Source organism: Ochotona princeps, chromosome 1, assembly GCF_030435755.1.
Source record: "Ochotona princeps isolate mOchPri1 chromosome 1, mOchPri1.hap1, whole genome shotgun sequence".
NCBI classification, from domain to species: domain Eukaryota; kingdom Metazoa; phylum Chordata; class Mammalia; order Lagomorpha; family Ochotonidae; genus Ochotona; species Ochotona princeps.
Genome location: NC_080832.1, coordinates 164597629 through 164615839, shown reverse-complemented (window position 1 = coordinate 164615839; position 18211 = coordinate 164597629). Strand labels below are relative to the sequence as shown.

The window sequence follows — 18211 nt, the reverse complement described above, 5'->3', positions numbered from 1 at the left end:
CGGGAGGTCTGGAGGCAGCTCCTTGCCCTGGCCCAGTCCCAACTGCTGCACCTAACCGAGGAGTGAACAAGGAGATAGAAGTTTTTGTCTCTCCTCTCTCTATATAGCTTTGCCTTTCAAATAAACAATCTTAAAGCAAAAAAAAAAAAAAAAAAAAAAGGGGAAAAAATCAGAGACAGATGGACAACACACTACGGAACAGGTGGTCACAATCCCTGCTATCGAGCATCCAGTGACCCACAGAACACACAGGACACTGCGACTCCAAGGCACACGGCAGCGCAGTGTGCCAACAGAGTTCTCCGCTGCGGTAGCGGGAGAGCAGAACTGGAACGAGGACCGGTGGACCTTCTCAGAGAGCTGCTGAGGACTGTTACCCAAGCACGGTAAAACGGGAAGGGCTGACTCTGGCAGGCCTCCATCAATCACACCAACAAGAGACTACCAGGACATGGCCACCAACGCGCTCCAGAGAAAATGGCTTGTCTTAGCTGCTTCTTTGGCAGAAAGAAGTCGAGGCAAGGCAAGAATCAACAGCTGTACCGTCCCAACAGTGGCCCACTGCCTGGACGGCCCGACCAAAGCTGGGAGACAGGAAGGCCATCTGGGTCCCCCACACTGGTGGCAGCAACCTCAGTACTTGGGTTGTCACTGCTTATTCCCGGATGTACATTAGCAGGAGGTGGCATTCAAGCCCAGGCCCTTCACAATGGGATGCGCTGATCTGAGAGGCGTAACAACTACCGCTTACCCAGATAAAAGCTTCTGTGCCAGCTTCAACAGGGCTTTGTCTGAAAGCCATCAGGAAAAATCGACAAACAACTACAGCCATCATCTGCTTTACTAGTTAAACAGATACAACAAGCTTACATATTTAATATTCATTTCTCTTGAACAGAGAAACAAATGACCTACAGATGAACTGAGTTTCAATGAGCAACAACGTGCCTCAATTTGAAGGGAAATGATAGGACAGAAAAATCTGTGCTCCTAAAACATCACACAGGCCAAAACTGACCATGGGACCCGAGCCAGGATTTTCCGATAAAAATGGCACCTGTAGGAAAACCATGAACCTCACAAATCTTCTATGCCACAAAGCAAAAGGCTACCAAGCAACATTCTAGAACACACATGTGCTTACCTCCTCCGTGGGGACCTGCTTCTTCTTCTTGGAGACCTACTGCGCCGCAGCGGTGAGCGAGACCTCCTTCTGATGGGAGACCTACTTCTCCTGCGTGTCGGGGACCATCTGTTGATGGGGCTGACATCCTTGGATCTCTCACGTCTACTGAGGACATCATCTCGTGGGCGTGTTCTTAAGGGGATTCAACGCAAGTTAATACAAACATAAATGAGACCACTCTACACGTAAGGAACATCTCAGACGGTACTCATGGCCATGTTTGTACCACAATTGAAGACACCGTGACATCCTGCTGCTCTCGGGGACAGAACGGAAGGCTTCCTTCCTCTGCTCTCAGTCTGAGTAACTAGGAAAAGTTACCTATTCTCATATCAGTGATTACAAAGCTGCCCAATACTACTCCTTCAGTCTCAGCTTCTCTTCCTTACGCCTCGAAATGTCTACAAGTGTGTGTTCCAACCTCTCCTGTTCACCGACACCTACCGTGAACAGTTCCCAAGGGATTTCATGCTTCCTTAACGTGCTATTTTGTGCTATTTGTATCACTTGACTTTCAAAAACAGGACTTCAACATTTCTTACTCTTTCTGATTTGTGCAGGACACACAATCTCAACAGTTAGGTCAATTAAATGATAGGATGTTACAATCCTTGTCCCACACACTGAAAGCATAAAAACAGAATCTGTCTTACAGCTTGGATGTGGCCTGGAGAAACCACATCACCCTCTCTGACCCAGCTGACTAACTCAAAGGAGCAGACTTCCTGGGAGGGTCCCCTGAGGAAATTCCTCTCATTCTACCATCTTTGCATACGAGCCTTCTCCAAGGCCACAGAACACCGCACACTGATGGGATAAAGGGCTGTCAGAGTGTGGAGTGTCACCGCAGGACAAAGGCCCCAGTTCACAGTAAGGCAGTGAGAGTCCCGCCCAAGAGCTCAGCCCTTTTCTCTTCCAAGGGCTCCTTTCTCCTACTTGCTTAGATGGGATGACAGCTATGTGTGACTATTCCTTCCATCTAACCTTGATTTGGTACTCATTATTCAACCTTGCTTTATCCCATGCCACACTCTCAGCCTCCAATACTGATTATCCTATGTTTAAATACACACACACAGAGGCCGCACGTCTAAGGCTAACATCCTGATAATGTCTACCAGCTCCAAGCATTTCTGCTGCCAAAGATACGGCCTCTTTACAGTTTTGTGTGTGTGTGTGTGTGTGTGTGTGTGTGTGTGTGTATCTATCCCATTTTCCTTATCTATTCATCGGGACACCATGGCTCACTGTGTATCTCAGCTGTCATGACGAGCATTACAACAGCCATGGTAAAGAATGTGCTGTTTTGCTACAATGATTTCGTGTGTTTTGGATACATGCACAGACAGGGAAGCTGCCGGGCCACACAGCAGTTCCGGCGGAAGCTTTTCAAGGACTCTTCACTCTAGTTTTTCCTAGGGACTGCACTCATCCCTCCCTCTCACCAGCATTTGTCCTTGGGATAACAGCCTTCCAACAGCAATGAGGCGCCTTTGATGTCCACTTCCTTCATGGCTGGAAGAGCACTTCTAATGTATTTGCTGGCTATTAGTACTTATTTTTGTTTCCCTAAAAAGAGTGACAAAATAGTATTGCATGGATCTAGCTGATAATGGTTTGCGGGCTTGGCAGCCAGCTTCTGACATGTGAATGTGTATGCCTGCAAACTTGGCAAGTCCACTTCTGGAATCTCCAAAGGAACCACACACAGCTTGGGACATTTGTGAATTTCAATGTGAAGAACTGAAATATAAGACTTAAATTTGTATCAATTTCAAAAAAGGAACAGGTTAATTATGCTACATCTATTCTGTGTCAGTATCATGTTGCTTTTATAAAGAATGAAAAAGAATCTATATGTACTGTCATGAGTATTTTATGAAAAAAGCAAGTTACCTACTAAAATGAGTTAATCAGACTTAGTAAGAAAAATTATATTCATAACAGTGTGTATTACTGGGATCTCCTTTTGTACCGCTGCCGGAATTAAAAAAAAAATGCATCAAATACTCTAGTATTTCTAGCTCTAGTCCTTAACAAGCTCTTCAGAATTTTCTCTCCCAACTGCAAGTCTGCTAGCATAATTAAGAAATACGTTAGAATATCTCGTAAGGCAGCCCTTTGAAAACAACACCTTCAAATTTTCTGATAAGATGTAAATTTCAAGGTCGACTTATATTTTGACCTTCACACTGAAATTATGAACATGAAACACACTAAATGGCTAGGACCTTGTAACATCTTACTATTGCATAAATCAACATTATCAAAATTAGGCTGATAGTTTTATAAAAAAGATATTCCCAAAGTCATATGCACTGGCCTAAAGCACACCGGCCAGCACTGCAGTGCCACGATCCTCGCTCAGCCGTGGCCTCGGACTCGACTCCCGCACCTACACTTCAGTGCCGCAGCCCACCGACGCACGAGTCAGGCCAGCCCCATGAAGACAGGAAGTTACACTCCGCCTTCTGCGAAGTACCATCAGCACTGACGGAAAACCAAACCATTTCTCACGCCAGCCTCCCTGAACGGTGGGATGCTGTGCTTCCCATTAATGATAATCCTGACAACTGGGAACTACGTTTTAATATGGATACCAGTTCCAATTCATAGTGTTTTGATCCAAAACCACACCAATACAAGAGAAAGGATAGATCTTCTTTAAATACCTCATTTTCTTCCTTTTTAATCTGTTTTCACCTATATTGTTAAATGAAAAATTCATGAGATTGTGTGGCCTGAAAGGGATGACCCAGCAAATCAGACACTAAATCAAGAACTGTCACCAAGTCCAGCAGTTGCAAACCACTCCTAACATTATCAATAATAGCTGGCAAACTAGGTTATGTTTAAAATTATAAATTCATTTCCACTTCACTGTCTGTGAGTTCCAGTTTCCCCTTTGAACTGTGGCGCACTGGTAAAGAAGCAAGACCAGTCGGGAGGCAAGTTACCTGGGGGAAGACAGCCGCCTCCTGTCGGCTTCTCTCCGCTTTCTGTCCAAGGATCGGCTCCGAGCTCTCCTCCCGGGGGACAGGGTGCGCGAGGGGGACTTGCTCTGCTTCGACCTCCTGTCACTGGTGAGCGGAGACCTGCTTCTCCTCGATTTATCACGCAGTCTTGGAGACAAACTCCTTCTTTTGGGACTGCGACCAGGCCTTCTGCCGGGGGACCTGTTCTCCTTGCCGGATGAGGCATCCTTAGAGGGCGATTTGATTGGCTTCTTTTCTTTATCCGTCTCAGAACGTCTTGCTTTTTTCTCTTTGGATCTTGACCTTCTGTCTTTGGATTTGTCTCGGAAGTCTACCGGGGACCGTGACCTTTTACCCCGATCACGACTTCTCTCATTCAACACTGGGGATTTTTTCCTATCTTTTGATTTGTTTCTGTCTTCAAGTTTCAGCTTCTCTTCGGGAGGCGACCTGGCCTTGGCGCTCTTCTCGGGGGACCGCCTCCTCAGGGGCGGCGAGCGCGACCTCCTCGCCCCGTCCTGAGCCTTGGCCCCCCGGGACGGACTTTTGGACCTTCTCCTTTCTTTGGACTTGCTCCTTGCTGCTTTCTCCTTAACCATTTCCATCCCTGCCTTGCTTTTCTTTTTGTCCGCCCTGTGTCTAGTCCGTTCTTTGGATCTGCTTTTACTTCGTTTTTTTGTACTGTTTTTATTGTCCCCAAGTTCAAGTTTCCCCTTTGTACTTGAAGATCTGGTGCTAGACCTGTTCCCGTTCCTCACCTTTTCGTGAATCTCGCCCTCCTCCTCGGAGCCGGACTCATAGCCCTGCAGGATGAGCCCCATCCCCGACTGCACCTTGCCCTCCAGCAGCTCGTTGTCCAGCTCGGCTTTGATGAGAGCCCGCTGCTTCTCCAGGTCTTCCAGCAGGGCCAGGTCGTCCAGCTTGGTTCTCTTGGCCGGGGACAGGCCCTCCCTGTCCGAGGCGTCGGCCGCCTCCCTCCGCTTGTGCTTCTTGTGCTTGTGCCGGTGCCGGTGCTTCCTGCCCCTGTCCTTGTCCTTGTCGTCCTCCGGGCAGTGTTTATGCTTCTTGTGTTTACTTCTGTGTTTATGTTTCTTTTTTTTATGCCGACTGTGTTTATTTTGGGACTGGTCTTCCGATACTTCTCCATTTTCTTCATTTACACTCTTTTCAGAATTATCAGCATCCTCCATCCTGTAAGTAAACAACTCATTTTAAAATCACATTTATCAAATTCTCAGAACAGTAATGATAAAATACAATTATATGCAACACATGAAATGACTAAAAAGGAATCCAAATTGAGCACAGTTAAAACAATCACTCAGAATTTGATTTTCTAGTCAACACTTCCCATCTTTAATAACAAATGCTCCCCTAAACGGAAGACAGAAATCATTCACTGGAAATTTAAAAATCTGTTCTATCTGGGTCATTTGTCAGGAGCAATTTTTTTTCACATTAGAAGAAATCTAGGGCCCGACACAGTGGCTAGTGCCTGGGGTCCTTGCCTTGCATGTGTGAGGATTTCATAGGGTGTCAGTTTGTAGCCCAGCTGCTCCACTTCCCACCCAGCTCCCGGCTTCCGGCCTGGCTGTGGACTGCCTCAGCACCAGAAGTTGAAGCCACTTGGGGAGTGAAACAGTGGATGGAAGATCTGTCTCTCCTTCTCTGTATAAATCTGACTTTCCAGTAATAATAATAATAATAATAATAATAATAATAATAATAAATAATCTTAAGAAAAAAAATCCTCTAGGGACTGATGTAATAGCTCAACGAACTAATCCTCCACCTCCAAGTATGCGCAAGGGTTTATGTCCCAGCTGCTCCACTTCCCATCCAGCTCCCTGCTCGTGGCCTGGGAAAGCAGTCAAGGACGGCCCAAGACCTTGGACCCTGGACGCATGTGGGAGACCTGGAGGGCAAGCTGCTGTTTCCTGACTTGCTCAGTCGCAGCCGCTGTGGCCATGTGGAGAGTGGCCAGCGGATGGAAGGCCTTTCTGTGTCTAACCTTCTCACTGGGAATCTGCCTTTCCACAAAAATACCCCTCTACAATCAACACTGACCCATATACCAAGGGTTAAAACTGCAAAGAGTTCAAAGGCTTGCAGCTGACTGCAAGCAACCACATGAGGTCAGCGAGGACCAAACAGAAGGACTTTCTCCAGGTCAATCAACAGCCTAGTAGCAGCAATTTCATCAGTTCAGCCCAATAATTATTCAGTAAATTATTTAATCCCTCTGAATTTCAAATGAGAAATTAGCTTCCAAAAATGTTTGGTACTATGCTGAAACAATTAAGGGCTGGGGAGCTTGTTCTGCTCAGTTATCAAGTAATTCAATACAGGTTACCTGCAGGTCCAACTACATTTCAGATACGCCTCGAGCTGTGCTGGGGTTTCATAACCAAGACCTGCATGAAGCTGAAGAGGTTAAAACACTGTGCCAGGCACTCAGCTCAGCCTACTGAGCATCACTGCTCAGCAACGCAGCATCTAACTTCTCCCTTTAAAACTCTTTCGGAATCAATCAGCACATCTTAGAATATGAAACCAAACTTTCAATTATCTGGATTCAGGCCATAAATTACAAAGAGAGGAAAACATGATCTATTTCATTAGTGCTTCAAATTACACATTCCAATCCTGCTTAGTGAATGTGCTATTCCTGCCACTGACTTCAGTTCCTGACAAGGTAAGAATTCCTGAGCCTGTGTTTACCAAACTGCTGAATTTCAGAGTTTTTAAAAAACATCTACTACATGTAGACATTAAGTCAAGAGGCAGGAAAGTGCATGTGTCCAAGGCCAATTCCCTCTTCCTCCAAGGAAACTGCAGTCCAGCGGAAAAGAAAACTGTGTAAAATGACTAAAACACAGGAGAAACGCAGCAATGACGCTATCACGGGAGAAAGGCAGGACAAGATTGTGTGATCAGGAAAGGGGTTGTGCAGATCACAGAAAAAATCCAGCTTCCTTGTTAAACTCAACCTATGTGCGGGGAGAGCAAACGCCAGGAAGGGTTAATATGAACGAAACACTGCCCTGGAGAACAGGACGCTGACAGGAGGAAGCTGGCGCCCCAGGTCAGAGCTTTAGAGAGCCAACTCCAAGCAGGGCAATGCCGCCAGAGCACCAAGCTGTGGGAGAAACTAACGGAGGGCAAGATTCCAAATGGGCTGATCCTAACAATGACAAGACAGTCTGGGTACACCCTGAGGTGCCTGGAGTCAGAGCAGCCCAGGAGCTGCAAGGCTGGACTAGATGACACCTCTGTGCCAAGGCTCCTGCCAGCTGTCAGTCTTCAATAACCTTGACAAACACCATGAGAAACAACAGATTAACAATGGGAATGCAGAGAACACCCAGCCACAGGGCAGCCTGCCCACCCTGACCTGGAACTACAGACTAGCAAAAAGGACAGGGCAGTGTGGAGAAAGCCGTGCCTGGTCAAAGCCGGGCCTCATCGGTGTCCAACTCTGTGGGGCAGGAGAAGACACACAAAACAGCTGTGTCCCTCTAGGATCACTGTTTCTTTCAAAACACATGAACAATGGTAGTTAAACTGGGGGGGGTGCAGGTGGCGCTGTTGTATAGTGCGCTCTTCCCCCATCGGTTGCTCCAGCACCCCATCTGGGCACCGCTCCACACCCCAACTGCTCCACTTCCGATCCAGCTGCTTGTTTATGGCCTGCGCAAACCGCGGAGGATGGTCCAAGTCCTTGGTCCCCTGCACCCACATGGCAGACCTACAGGAAGCTCCTGGCTTCTGATCAGACTGGTTCGGCTCTGGCCATGGTGGCCACTGGGGAGTGAACCAGTGAAGATCTGCCTCTCCTTCGCTAACTCTTTCAAGAAAAACAAATCTTAAAAAAAAAAAAGGCAGGCAATGTGCAGGAGGTTAGGCCGCTGCATGTGAGAGCGGCATCTCAGGGCGCCAGTTCAAGTCCTGCCCCACCACGCTTCCGCTGTAGCTTCCTGCTCCCTAGCAGGCAGGCAGATGCCAGCAAGCAGTGGGCCCCTGCCACCCACTGGGAGGCCGGCTGGGGGCTCCTGGTTTCGGCCTGGCTCGCACGTGGTGCGTGCGGCCTTTTGGGAACTGAACCGTGAGGAGCACAAATCTCCACACATCCCTCTTTCTGTCATTCTGCCTTCCAAATCAAGACATCTCAAAAACAAAACAAACCCACAGATAGAAGACAAAAATGCAGACACCTCAACTTCGCTGGCAAACTTTGCTCACACAAGGAATCACCCCCTCCCCGAATTCTCCCATTCTGCAATCCAGACAGCGCATGCCCCACTTCCCTCTAACCCTCGGCTTCCAGTCACTTGAGGCCAACAGGAGATGGGCAGAGGGAACCTGGTAGAATATCGAACATGAATCTTAGTCATGTAAAAAACCTCACTGCCCAAAATACATCATATTCACGCAGCTAAACCCAAGCAAGCCCCTACATGCTGAGTGCCCAAGCTGTCCCCAGAAGCACCTGTCACCAACAATGCCGTCTTGGCAAGTTGAGGATCTCTTTCTCAGGCAGCTCATCTACAGAGACTACAGTGACCACCTGCAAGGTCTTGAGGCTTGCAGCAGCCAACAGCTGTGAAGTGCTTACCAAGAGCTAAGTGATCCCCCGGAAGCTGGTTTGTGGTATTCCGTCAAAGTCAAAGCGCAAGCCTTCCCCAGCACCCCAGGCAAGCTGTTTCCCTGTGTAAACAGCCCATGGGTTTGCTGCGGTGCACATGAGCTCATGGCATACACGCCTGCCACATCAAGGGGTCCAGAAATGTCCATGCGACCAGCGAGTGCTTAAGAACAAGGAGGTGTCAGGGACACATCAAGTCAAGTCAGAATCGAAGCCAGCCAGAAACGCTTTCCACCCAGATACCATTAAAACAGCAGCCTCTTCATGAAGTCTGAACTTGCGTCCCATCCCAAAGTACAAACCACACTGCTTCCCTGCTGTCGCCCAGCACTCAGTTCTGGCAGGAATGCTGCCCTAGGCCACACACTGTGGCTCCTGCTGCCTACCTCACAACTCCCACCCACACACAGTCCCTCTCCAGGCAGTGGGCAGCACCTAACACAAGCAGTGACTGTAACAGAAGCACTGTGAGACCAAACGTCTTATCTGTGTGTCCATCCACTGCCCCAATCCCAGAGTGCAGATGAGCCAACGTGTAGTGGGTTAAACAATCGTCCAGAGGAGACTCGACAAACACTGCACTGGTTGAGAGCTCGCAGACCAGCCCCGAGGGGTCTCTGCTCAGCGCCTCGGGCTGCACTGGACCCAGCACATCCCCATTCGCTGGTGTGCAATAACCAATTTATGTTCAAATCACCTCTTTCTAAAAAAAAAAATCTGGCTTTTGAATCCTTAATTTGTCTGACACTTTCTAAGGACAATCTGTAAGTTTTAGAAGTTCCTATTTAAAATCTTTAAATTGTTCATAGAGAAAATGATTTCCTTCTGAAGAAATCCCTAGTTCCTAAGAGCTTCTTGTAGGACATTGTGACCGTAGTCAGCAAGCACAGGATTACAGTTGATGGGACAATATTTGTATGATAAACAACTGAATGGATGTCTTGTGTGTGACTGATTGGATATCCTTTGCAGGAGAACAACTGTATGGCTACCTTTTGTATACCTGATGAGATATCATTTGTATAAGAACAGTTGAGTGGGAAGTAATATACAAGGCAAAAGGACTTCCAAACTAAGGCATAGAAACAGTTGATGGTTCTGTTGATGAACTAAGTATCTCTACCCTAATCCTGTATGACCCTCAGCATATAAAGTCTGTTGCCCCTAATCAATTTTGGCTATTGATCATCAGTCAGTAGTCCAAGGGTGTTATTATGGGCTCCGTGCACCAAGTCCATCGCCACAGGACAGCGACACTTCTGGCAGTCAGGAGGTTCGCCAGGATCCCAGCTCTGCCCTGAGCAGAGAGGACGTTAAGGGATAACGACTCAATTTCTGATCACGCTGCCTAAGCAGCTCAGAGACAAGCGGGTCAGCCTTTAACAATGCCAGCATTCTGGCATCAGGGCTAGGCAGGGAGCAAGACTTCCCCTCTCCCCTGCTGATCTCTCGAAACCAATTCATAGAAAGTCACAGCTGACACCTGACTAGGTAAATCAGCAAGACACGAACAACGACTTACTGGGAAAGGGAGCTACAGTGTGGTTTATGAAGAACTTTCTAACCTGAATGAATGCAACAGGAGACCACCATGCTTCCACAACAAAAACCACCTTCCCCGGGGCCAGGCGGTGCTGTGGTGCAGCAGGCAGAGCCAGGGCCTGCACTGCACAGAGGCACAAGTTCAACCCCTGGATCCATCTTAACGGATCAAAAAAAGTAGAAGATGGCCCAAGTGCTGGCATCCTGAAATTACACGGGCAACACAGCAACAGCACCTGACCAGCCTAGCTCTGCTCCCAGACGTGGGGAGTGAGCCAGGTCAGACAGCTCTCTCTCACCCCCTCTAACTGTGCCTTTCAAATAAATAAATCAATGCGAAATAAATGTCCTCCTTCCAAAACTTTCAGAAAAGCTTAAACCTGATGCCCAATTTAGGCAGCTTCTATCGACACACAGAGTATATAATTTGTATGTACATAAAGCTACCCTTGCAACAGCTGCATCTACAATTTGGCCTTGCACATTTAGCAGAAAGATACACACTCCAGCTTGGTCTACACCAAGTCTGTCCTACAACAAGCATTTACTGAGACTACGAAGTACTGGGCAGCATCTTGGAATCACTGGGAGCAAAGCTAGACAGGAAACTTTCAGACAACATTGGATGTGCAACAGAATTGGTGCACTCATGAAGTATTACCTTTTGGACCATGAGATACCAGGGCTGCTGGCACAATGAAAATGACCCTGAAACAACTGCCAGTGTTGTTTACCTTCGCTTTCGCCTGTCTTCCCAAAGAACAGGCATACTGAATCTGATCGGAAACACTGGGCCAGTGCTTTGAAGATGGAGCACTCTGTGTGAGGACGGCTACAAGCTACACAACTCTGACATAACTGAATCGTGAGGATGGCCTCTACAAGGGCAGCGGTGAACTGCCTCCGTGGCACATTGCAACACTTTAAACACGCAGCTAAAACCAACGTGGGCGGAAGAATGAGTCCAAAATTCATCTTCAAATAGACCTCGGCTCTGTCCGCACTTTTTTCACATCAGGTTAGGAAATGACAGCTTCCCTTGCTTCCCTTAACCAGAAATGTCCCGCACCCCCCTAAAGGCTCTTTCTGGGGCGCCGAATAGAATGGCCTCAACCTCACAAACCTTCATTTTGTTTACTTGAGTGGGAGGTAGCGGAAGGAAGGTGGGAAACCTCCACCCACTAGTTCACTCTTCCACACTGCAACAGCCAAGGCCAGGCTGGGCCAGAGGCTAGGCGCCAGGAGGGCAGAAGACCCACCGCCCAGAACCATCACACCTGCCGCGTGCCAGGGCGTGCAGCCGTGACTCATACCCACCGAGCTGCTGCAGGTGTCGGACAGCTGCTGCACCCAATGCAGTAAGTCACCGGAAACAGACTTGCAGCAGGAGTAGCAACTTTGCCCCGAGTTACTTAGTTTCTATGTCTGAAGTCACTTAATTGCTATGTGTTTTAGTTTCATCAGTAACTGAATCTACCTCCACCAGGCTCATTAAGAGATGCAATACAGAGCCGGGAGTGTCAGAGAAAGACTTTTCATAGGCTGCCGCTTCATGCCCCAAATGACCTCCACAGATCAAGCCCGGCCAGCCGGGAGTCCGGGCTCCCTGGGGTCTCCCACGTGAGTCTGCAGGGGCTCAGCCCTTCAGCAAATAGCACAGGCCGAGGGTCTCACTGGCTCTCCAGCAATGTGCCCGGCTTCACCTGCCGCCCAAATACAGAACTTTTCCTTCACCTTTACTCTACGAAATTTCTACTTTGCAAAGATTTATATAATCGTGACTCCTCAGTGTCTAGAACAGGCTGGATTATATTTGAGCACTCGTGACGAGCAGCATGCTGTCCACAGCAAACGCTTTAAATATTTTCAAATGTGCCAAACGAGGCACCTAGAAGGCCAAATACCCCCTTTACACCCACTTGTTTTCTGGTTAAGTTGAACTGTGAAAATACTAGGGCAGCTTTCCAAAACCCTGGTGAAAAACAGGGCATCACCCTGAATAAAGTGGATCACCGAGCAGCCCAGAGCGGAAGGCACGCGATGAAGTGTCGCAGCTATTTGCAGATAGCTGTCCTCTGGTCGCGACAGCGCAGGTGCAGGAGCCCACCGCTGCACACCCAACTGCCTTCAAAGTCCACCCTGCCGTCCAGTTTCTTGTTTTTTTCAATTCTCCCAGCACAGACATGAAAAACAAGCAAGAGAACCGTTCTCCGTGAAGCCACGGGGCGAGCCGAGGCAGCCCGAGCCCGTGTTCCACTTGGCCGCGTGGATTCTTCCATCATTTTTAACTACAGACAGAGTGGTCTGGTCTGAGACAGCCTAACAATTCCCATTCCCACATCCCCCGTCCTGCTAGATACAGAACCGCGGCTAGGCTATGCCAGGCATGGAAAACTCAGAGAAAAGATTCTAGCTCAACTTTGCCACAACTTTGCAAGTTGGCAAATAAGCAAGCAACCAATGGGGGGGGGGGGGAGGGGGGAAACTAAAAAAAGAAAGGAAAAAAAAGAAGGTGGCCAAGCGAGATGGGGCGGGAGAGGAGCACGGGGTACCTGGCTCAGCCCCCGCTCCCCAAGACTCGCTCTGCACCCCTTCTCCTTCAGGGCCAAGGCGGACCAAGTCGCGGCCCGGCCGGGGGTGCTCCGCCTGCCGCCCTCGGGGGTCCCCCGGCACCCCGGGAGCTCCGCCCGTCCCCTCCTCCCCGCCGCAGGGACGCCTGGCAAGGCGCCTCCGCGGCCGGGGCCGCCGCCACGCGCTCCGCACCGGGAGAGGCCGCTCGCGCCGCCAGCCCCCGGGGCCGCCCCGGCTCCCAGGCCGCCCGCCGGCCAGGAAAGGCAAAGTTTGGCTCTCGCCATCGCGGCCTCAACTTTGCCGCAGGTCCCCGCCGCCTCCCGGCCCCCGGCCTCGCGGACGCACACGCGCGCCCGCGCGCCACTTACTCGGGCTGGTCCCGCAGCGCCGGAGCCTCCGCCGCCGCCATCTTGAACTTCCTGACTCGGCCGCGGCGCCCCGGACGGCGGAGAGCGAGTCAGGCGGGGGACGACGGGAGCGCGCCGCCGCGCAGGCGCACGCGGCTCGGCGGCGGGCGGGGAAGCGCGGCGAGGCCGGATGCAAAACCCTACATCCGGGGACGCGGCCTCCGGCGCGCCGTGACGCCACTTCTGGAAGGTGGAGCCCGGCGGGCGGAGACCCGGAAGTCCGCTGAGGCTTCGCGTTCGGTTGCCAACCAGCACGTGCCGACGCGGGGAAGGACACTGCCAAGGTGCCGCTCGGCCTCTGCGGCCCGGAAGGAGGACCGCCCCGCGGAAGTGCCCGCCCCCGGAAGGGGCGTGCCCTGCCGCTCGGGAGGAGGCGCGTGCGCGGTGTGTGCCCCGGGGGCGCTCCGGGACTGGCTGATGGCTGAGCGCGCAGGAGTGCGGATGGCTGCCGTGGGCTGCTCCCCGGCCGCTCCCCGGCCGCTCCCCGGCGGCTCTCGAACGAGGTCGGCCGACCCGGGCCAAGCCCTCGGCCGGCCCCTCGGTAGCTGCGTGTCCCGCGGGCTCCCGACTGCAGGGCGGCCCCCCGAGCCGGGAGCTCGCGTGCGTCTGGGGAGACCTCCCCGCCGCGCCCCGGCCCGGATTGTGCCTTTTGTTGCCCAGACGGATGCCAGGTGTTCCCCCGCTCCCTGGTGACCCTGCTGGTGAAGCGATGCCAGCGTGCTGTGGAGGGCGCCGCAGGAAGCCGGGCGGGTCGGCAGTCCCGGCCTGCGCCTCCCTAGGGCGTGGGTTACGGTTGGGGGTGCAGCTGACCTCTTGGCCCTGCGTGCGGTGCGGGGTGAGGGGTCTGCACGCGGCGGCTGCACCCTCGGAACTTGGGCAGCCGTGCACGGCGCTGTAAGTGCGCCTGTTGGGGCGTGCGCCTGCAAGTTTATTTCCAGGTTTTTTATGAGCTTGTGAGTAAGGGGTTTGGTCCACACCTCTTCACGTGCCTTCATTGCACAAGTGACATACGCATTAGAAACGGTTGTTTTTTGTTTTTTTCTTTTTTTGCAACAGAAGATTAAAATTCCCTGTAATCCTACTGCCCGTAAGTAATTGTTTGCCTTTGGAATACCCTTTGTCAACACGTGTCTGTGTGTGTGTGTAAGTTTATTTCCTTTACTTGAAAGACTTACAGAGACCACACCCTCCGGTGGTGCTGGTTCACTCCCCAAACGGCCACAGCGCCGGAGCTGGGCTGGTCAGGAGCTTCTTCAGGTTGTCCACGCGGGTGTAGGGTCCCAAGGCCCTCCTCTACCGATGTCCCAGGCCACAAGCAGGGGGCTGCGTGGGAGACGGGCCAGAGGGGACTCAAGGGTGCCCTCACGGGATGCTAGTGTTTCAAGAAGGGGTTGACCTTGCTATGCCCCGGTGTCAGCCCCTTGGCCCATCTTTAAAAACAGTTCTTTCCTAGGACAGCAAAGCTGGGATGCGAGGAGCTACTGCAGGCGTGTTTGCTTGGAGGGGTGCAGTGGCCCCTTTAGCCGAGTCTGGGTGGGAGCAGTGAGAGCTGACTCCCTTGGGCCCACGTGACGGGGTGTTTCTGTCCAGCGGAGTTCTGGGCAGAGCTGAACTGTCCTCTCTGGTCTTCGTGTCCTCTCTGAAGGGGCAGGCATGTCTATCTGTCTAGAGGGTTGGTGGTGGTGTGGCCACACGGGTGCCTTCCTGGATCCTGGCACAGGAGGCCGGCTCTCGCTGACCCCCGCGGGTCACTCGGGGCTGCTTCCCCTTTAATCTGACCAGCTCTGCCTTGGGAGCCTGACCCACGCACGGTCCGTGACCCACGCTCCGTCCATGTTGTCTTCAGTACACATTGTATCTTGTCATTGTGGAACCAGGTTTAGCTTTCTGTTAACTTACAGTGAGATGCAGAAACCTTATTTCAATATGGTTTGATTTAATTTTCCTGCTTTGTTAGTATTGTTATACGTGTCGCGATAAATGTTTCAAAGAATACTTTGTTACAATGATTATATCTTTAAAGCATATATTTATCGCTTTTGTCATATAACACTCATTTGTCGTTATTTCAGGTTCTGTTTCTTTGTTGTTTTTATAGATTTAACTTACCACTCAGAGTGATTTCTTTAATTCAATAGTTTTACTCCACTCAGGTTCTTGGTACTGCTACTAGCAAATATATGTGTTATAGATGCAACATTTATACATAGTATTAGATTATATGAGGTGCTTTTTCCTTTTCTTTCTCTTTTTTTGTTTTTTAAAGATGTATTTACTTATTTGAAAGAGAGACCTCCCGTCTGTTGGTTCACTCCCAAGATGTCCACGATGGCCAGTGTTAGGTCAGGCCCGAGCCAGCAGTTTCTGTTGGGTCTCCCATGTGGGTGCTGGGGTCCAGGCACTCGGGCTGTCCTCCACTGGCTTCCAGGCCTTTATTAGGGAGCTGGTCAGAAATGGAGCAGCCGGGACTTGAAACAGCACCTATGAAGGCAGCCAGTGCTGAACTGATCCGAACCCAAGAGCCAGGAACTTCTTCCAAGTCTCCCACGCAGGTGCAGGGTCCCAGGGTTGTTCTTAACTGCTTTCCCAGGCCACAGCAGGGAGCTGGATGCTAAGTGGAGCTGCTGGGATTAGAACCGGCGCCTATATGGGATCCCGGATGCATTCAAGGTGAGGACTTTAACCTCTAGGCACCCGCACCGAACCAAGTGTGTGTTGTTAAGACAACTTTATGGGACAACTTTATGGGGGTATAATTTACATCTCAGCCATTTTAATATGCATCTCAGTGATTCTTAGGGAATTGACACAGCTGTGAGCAGTCGGCAGTGTCTCTGCAGCTTTATTGAGACACTGAGGACAGTAACTGGGATATTTTGTTACACGCTGTGGATGAGAGTTGAGCTGATCTGTGGCCTCTGATGGGGATACTTGGGGTGTACTCCTGGAGAATCGCGGGTTGCGTCTGTCAGGAGGCGTGCTGCAAAGCCCGAGGAAAACTCCACTCTTAGAACTGCAAGCTTGTATCCCCTGCACTCAGCCCCGCCTCTCAGACCATGGTAACCAGTGTTTGTTTTTGTTTTAAAGAAGCTTTAAAATTTGATTTGATTTTTCATTTCATTGGAGAAGCGGAGCTCTTCCCTGTGCGGGTTCGTCCACAGCCTTTGGTGTCTGTGTGTGCCTCATTTCGTTAGTGTAAAGCCTTCCATCCCAGGTCAGGCAGCCTGGCCCACGAAGCTGTCTTCCTGACTCTTCCTTATTTTGTAGTCTCTAAGCCAGGGACTGGGTTCCCAGACATTTTTGTCATAGGACCAACCCCTCAGTAGCTTCAGAAATTATTGAAGAGCTTTTATTTGTATGCGTTACATCTATTGATATTTGGTAGAGATTAAAATTGAGCAATTAAAAAATATTTTAAATATCGGTGAGAACCAGTTGTGAACATGTAGTGCATATTTTAATAAAAGATTTCCTCTGTGCTTGTAGTCTTGAAATGTGTGGTTGCCTGTCAGAGTTGGATGATGAAGTCGGTTTTCTAAGTGTGTAACTTGAAAAATTGCAAGTTTGTATTCTATTGTTGCATCTACTCCACCACTAAACCAGAATGCTGCTTTCACCAGTGACAGTCATAACAGTTTTAATTACAGTGAGAGGCAAGGCTGCCAACTGACCTGCCCCGGCCAGCCTTAGCCAACCCCCGTTACCTGAGCCTTACCTGAGCCTGGCCCCAAGGGACGCACTGGCAGGGTTTTTATGGGGGCGGTTTAGGATAGCTTGTGGGGTGAGGGAGGACAGGCCGCACGCTTCCTGCTTACCTGGGCTGGGCAGCCCCTGCCTGGCTCTTCTCTGGTCCATGCTCCAGCCTGGGCGCCACCTGTGGGTTAATTAGGCTGGGACCTTGATTCATGGGGTTGGGGGCCATTGGCACTAAAGGCCACGTAGGTCATTAGGCCTGCGAGCTCACGCAGTTTCTTAGCAGGCAAGCAAAGCAGAAGTGACCAAAGCAAGAAGTGTTGCAGTTAGCAGTGTGCTGTTTGCTGCACTTTGATTTCAGCTCTGCAGTATGCATGTCTGCATTCTCCGCAGCACTCCTGGACAAAACAAAGAATAAAACCCTGCGGACTCGTTTCTACACGTCATCCGCTCTGGTAGAATCTGCTTTGAGAGCACGCTGACCTCAGGCAGTGATAGCTCGGTTAGCAAGCCACTGTGACAAAGCACATGCAGGAGATGGGTCTGGTTGGCCCTGGCCGGCGGGGCTGGGGCAGAGGCCAGGACCCCTGGAGCCCGTCCTGCTGGGGAGAAGGAAGAGGCTTGGTTTCGTGTTTGGTTATTCTGAGTGGGGTGGCGTTGGACCCAAGGGACTGCTGCAGTTGCTGCAGGAGAGGGGGCTGTGCTGTCCAGTGTGGCTGTGGGGAAGCCCTGGGGCCCTCTTGGCCAGACGGGGAGGAGTGCCGACGTAGAATGGGCGCCTTTTCCACCTGCTGCAGATCTGTCCTCGGAGTGTTTGACCAACCGTGAATACGATGTCGTCTTACTTTGTTGTGGAGTGCCTGCTTGGTATCAAGCTCTGTCCCAGACGTGGGAACACAGCGGTGCGCTCGATAGAGGAAAGGTCCCGGCTCTGTTGTCACTTACCTCCTTGCTCGTGGGAAACATGGTCCTCAATGCAGTGAGAAAAATGAAATTGGGTCCAGTGCAGTAGCCTAGTGGCTAAAGTCCTCGCCTTGCATGCACTGGTATCCCATATAGGCACCTGTTCATGTCCCGGTTGCTCCACTTCCCATCCAGCTCCTTTCCTGTGGCCTGGGAAAGCAGTGGAGGGTGGCCCAAAGCCTTGGGACCCCGCATCCACATGGGAGACGCAGAAGAGGCTCCTGATCCT

At 50.8% G+C, this 18211-nt stretch overlaps 1 protein-coding gene across 8 annotated transcripts in view; it reads right to left on the bottom strand.

The window, feature by feature from the left end:
• Positions 1 to 13574, bottom strand: part of PRPF4B (pre-mRNA processing factor 4B) — a 36092-nt gene extending 22518 nt beyond the window's left edge. For 6 of the 8 annotated variants that reach the window (XM_058668374.1, XM_058668376.1, XM_058668381.1 and 3 more), the window contains exons 1-3: positions 13288 to 13573; positions 4144 to 5352; positions 1145 to 1318 (exon numbers count right to left, since the gene is read on the bottom strand). In XM_058668374.1, coding sequence (XP_058524357.1) covers positions 1145 to 1318; positions 4144 to 5352; positions 13288 to 13328 — 1424 coding nt within the window. In that variant the 5' untranslated portion in view covers positions 13329 to 13573. Of the gene's footprint in view, positions 1 to 1144; positions 1319 to 4143; positions 5353 to 13287 lie in introns of all 8 variants that reach the window. The other 2 variants (XM_058668388.1, XM_058668392.1) reach the window with 1 other exon arrangement.
• Positions 13575 to 18211: the final 4637 nt, after the last annotated feature.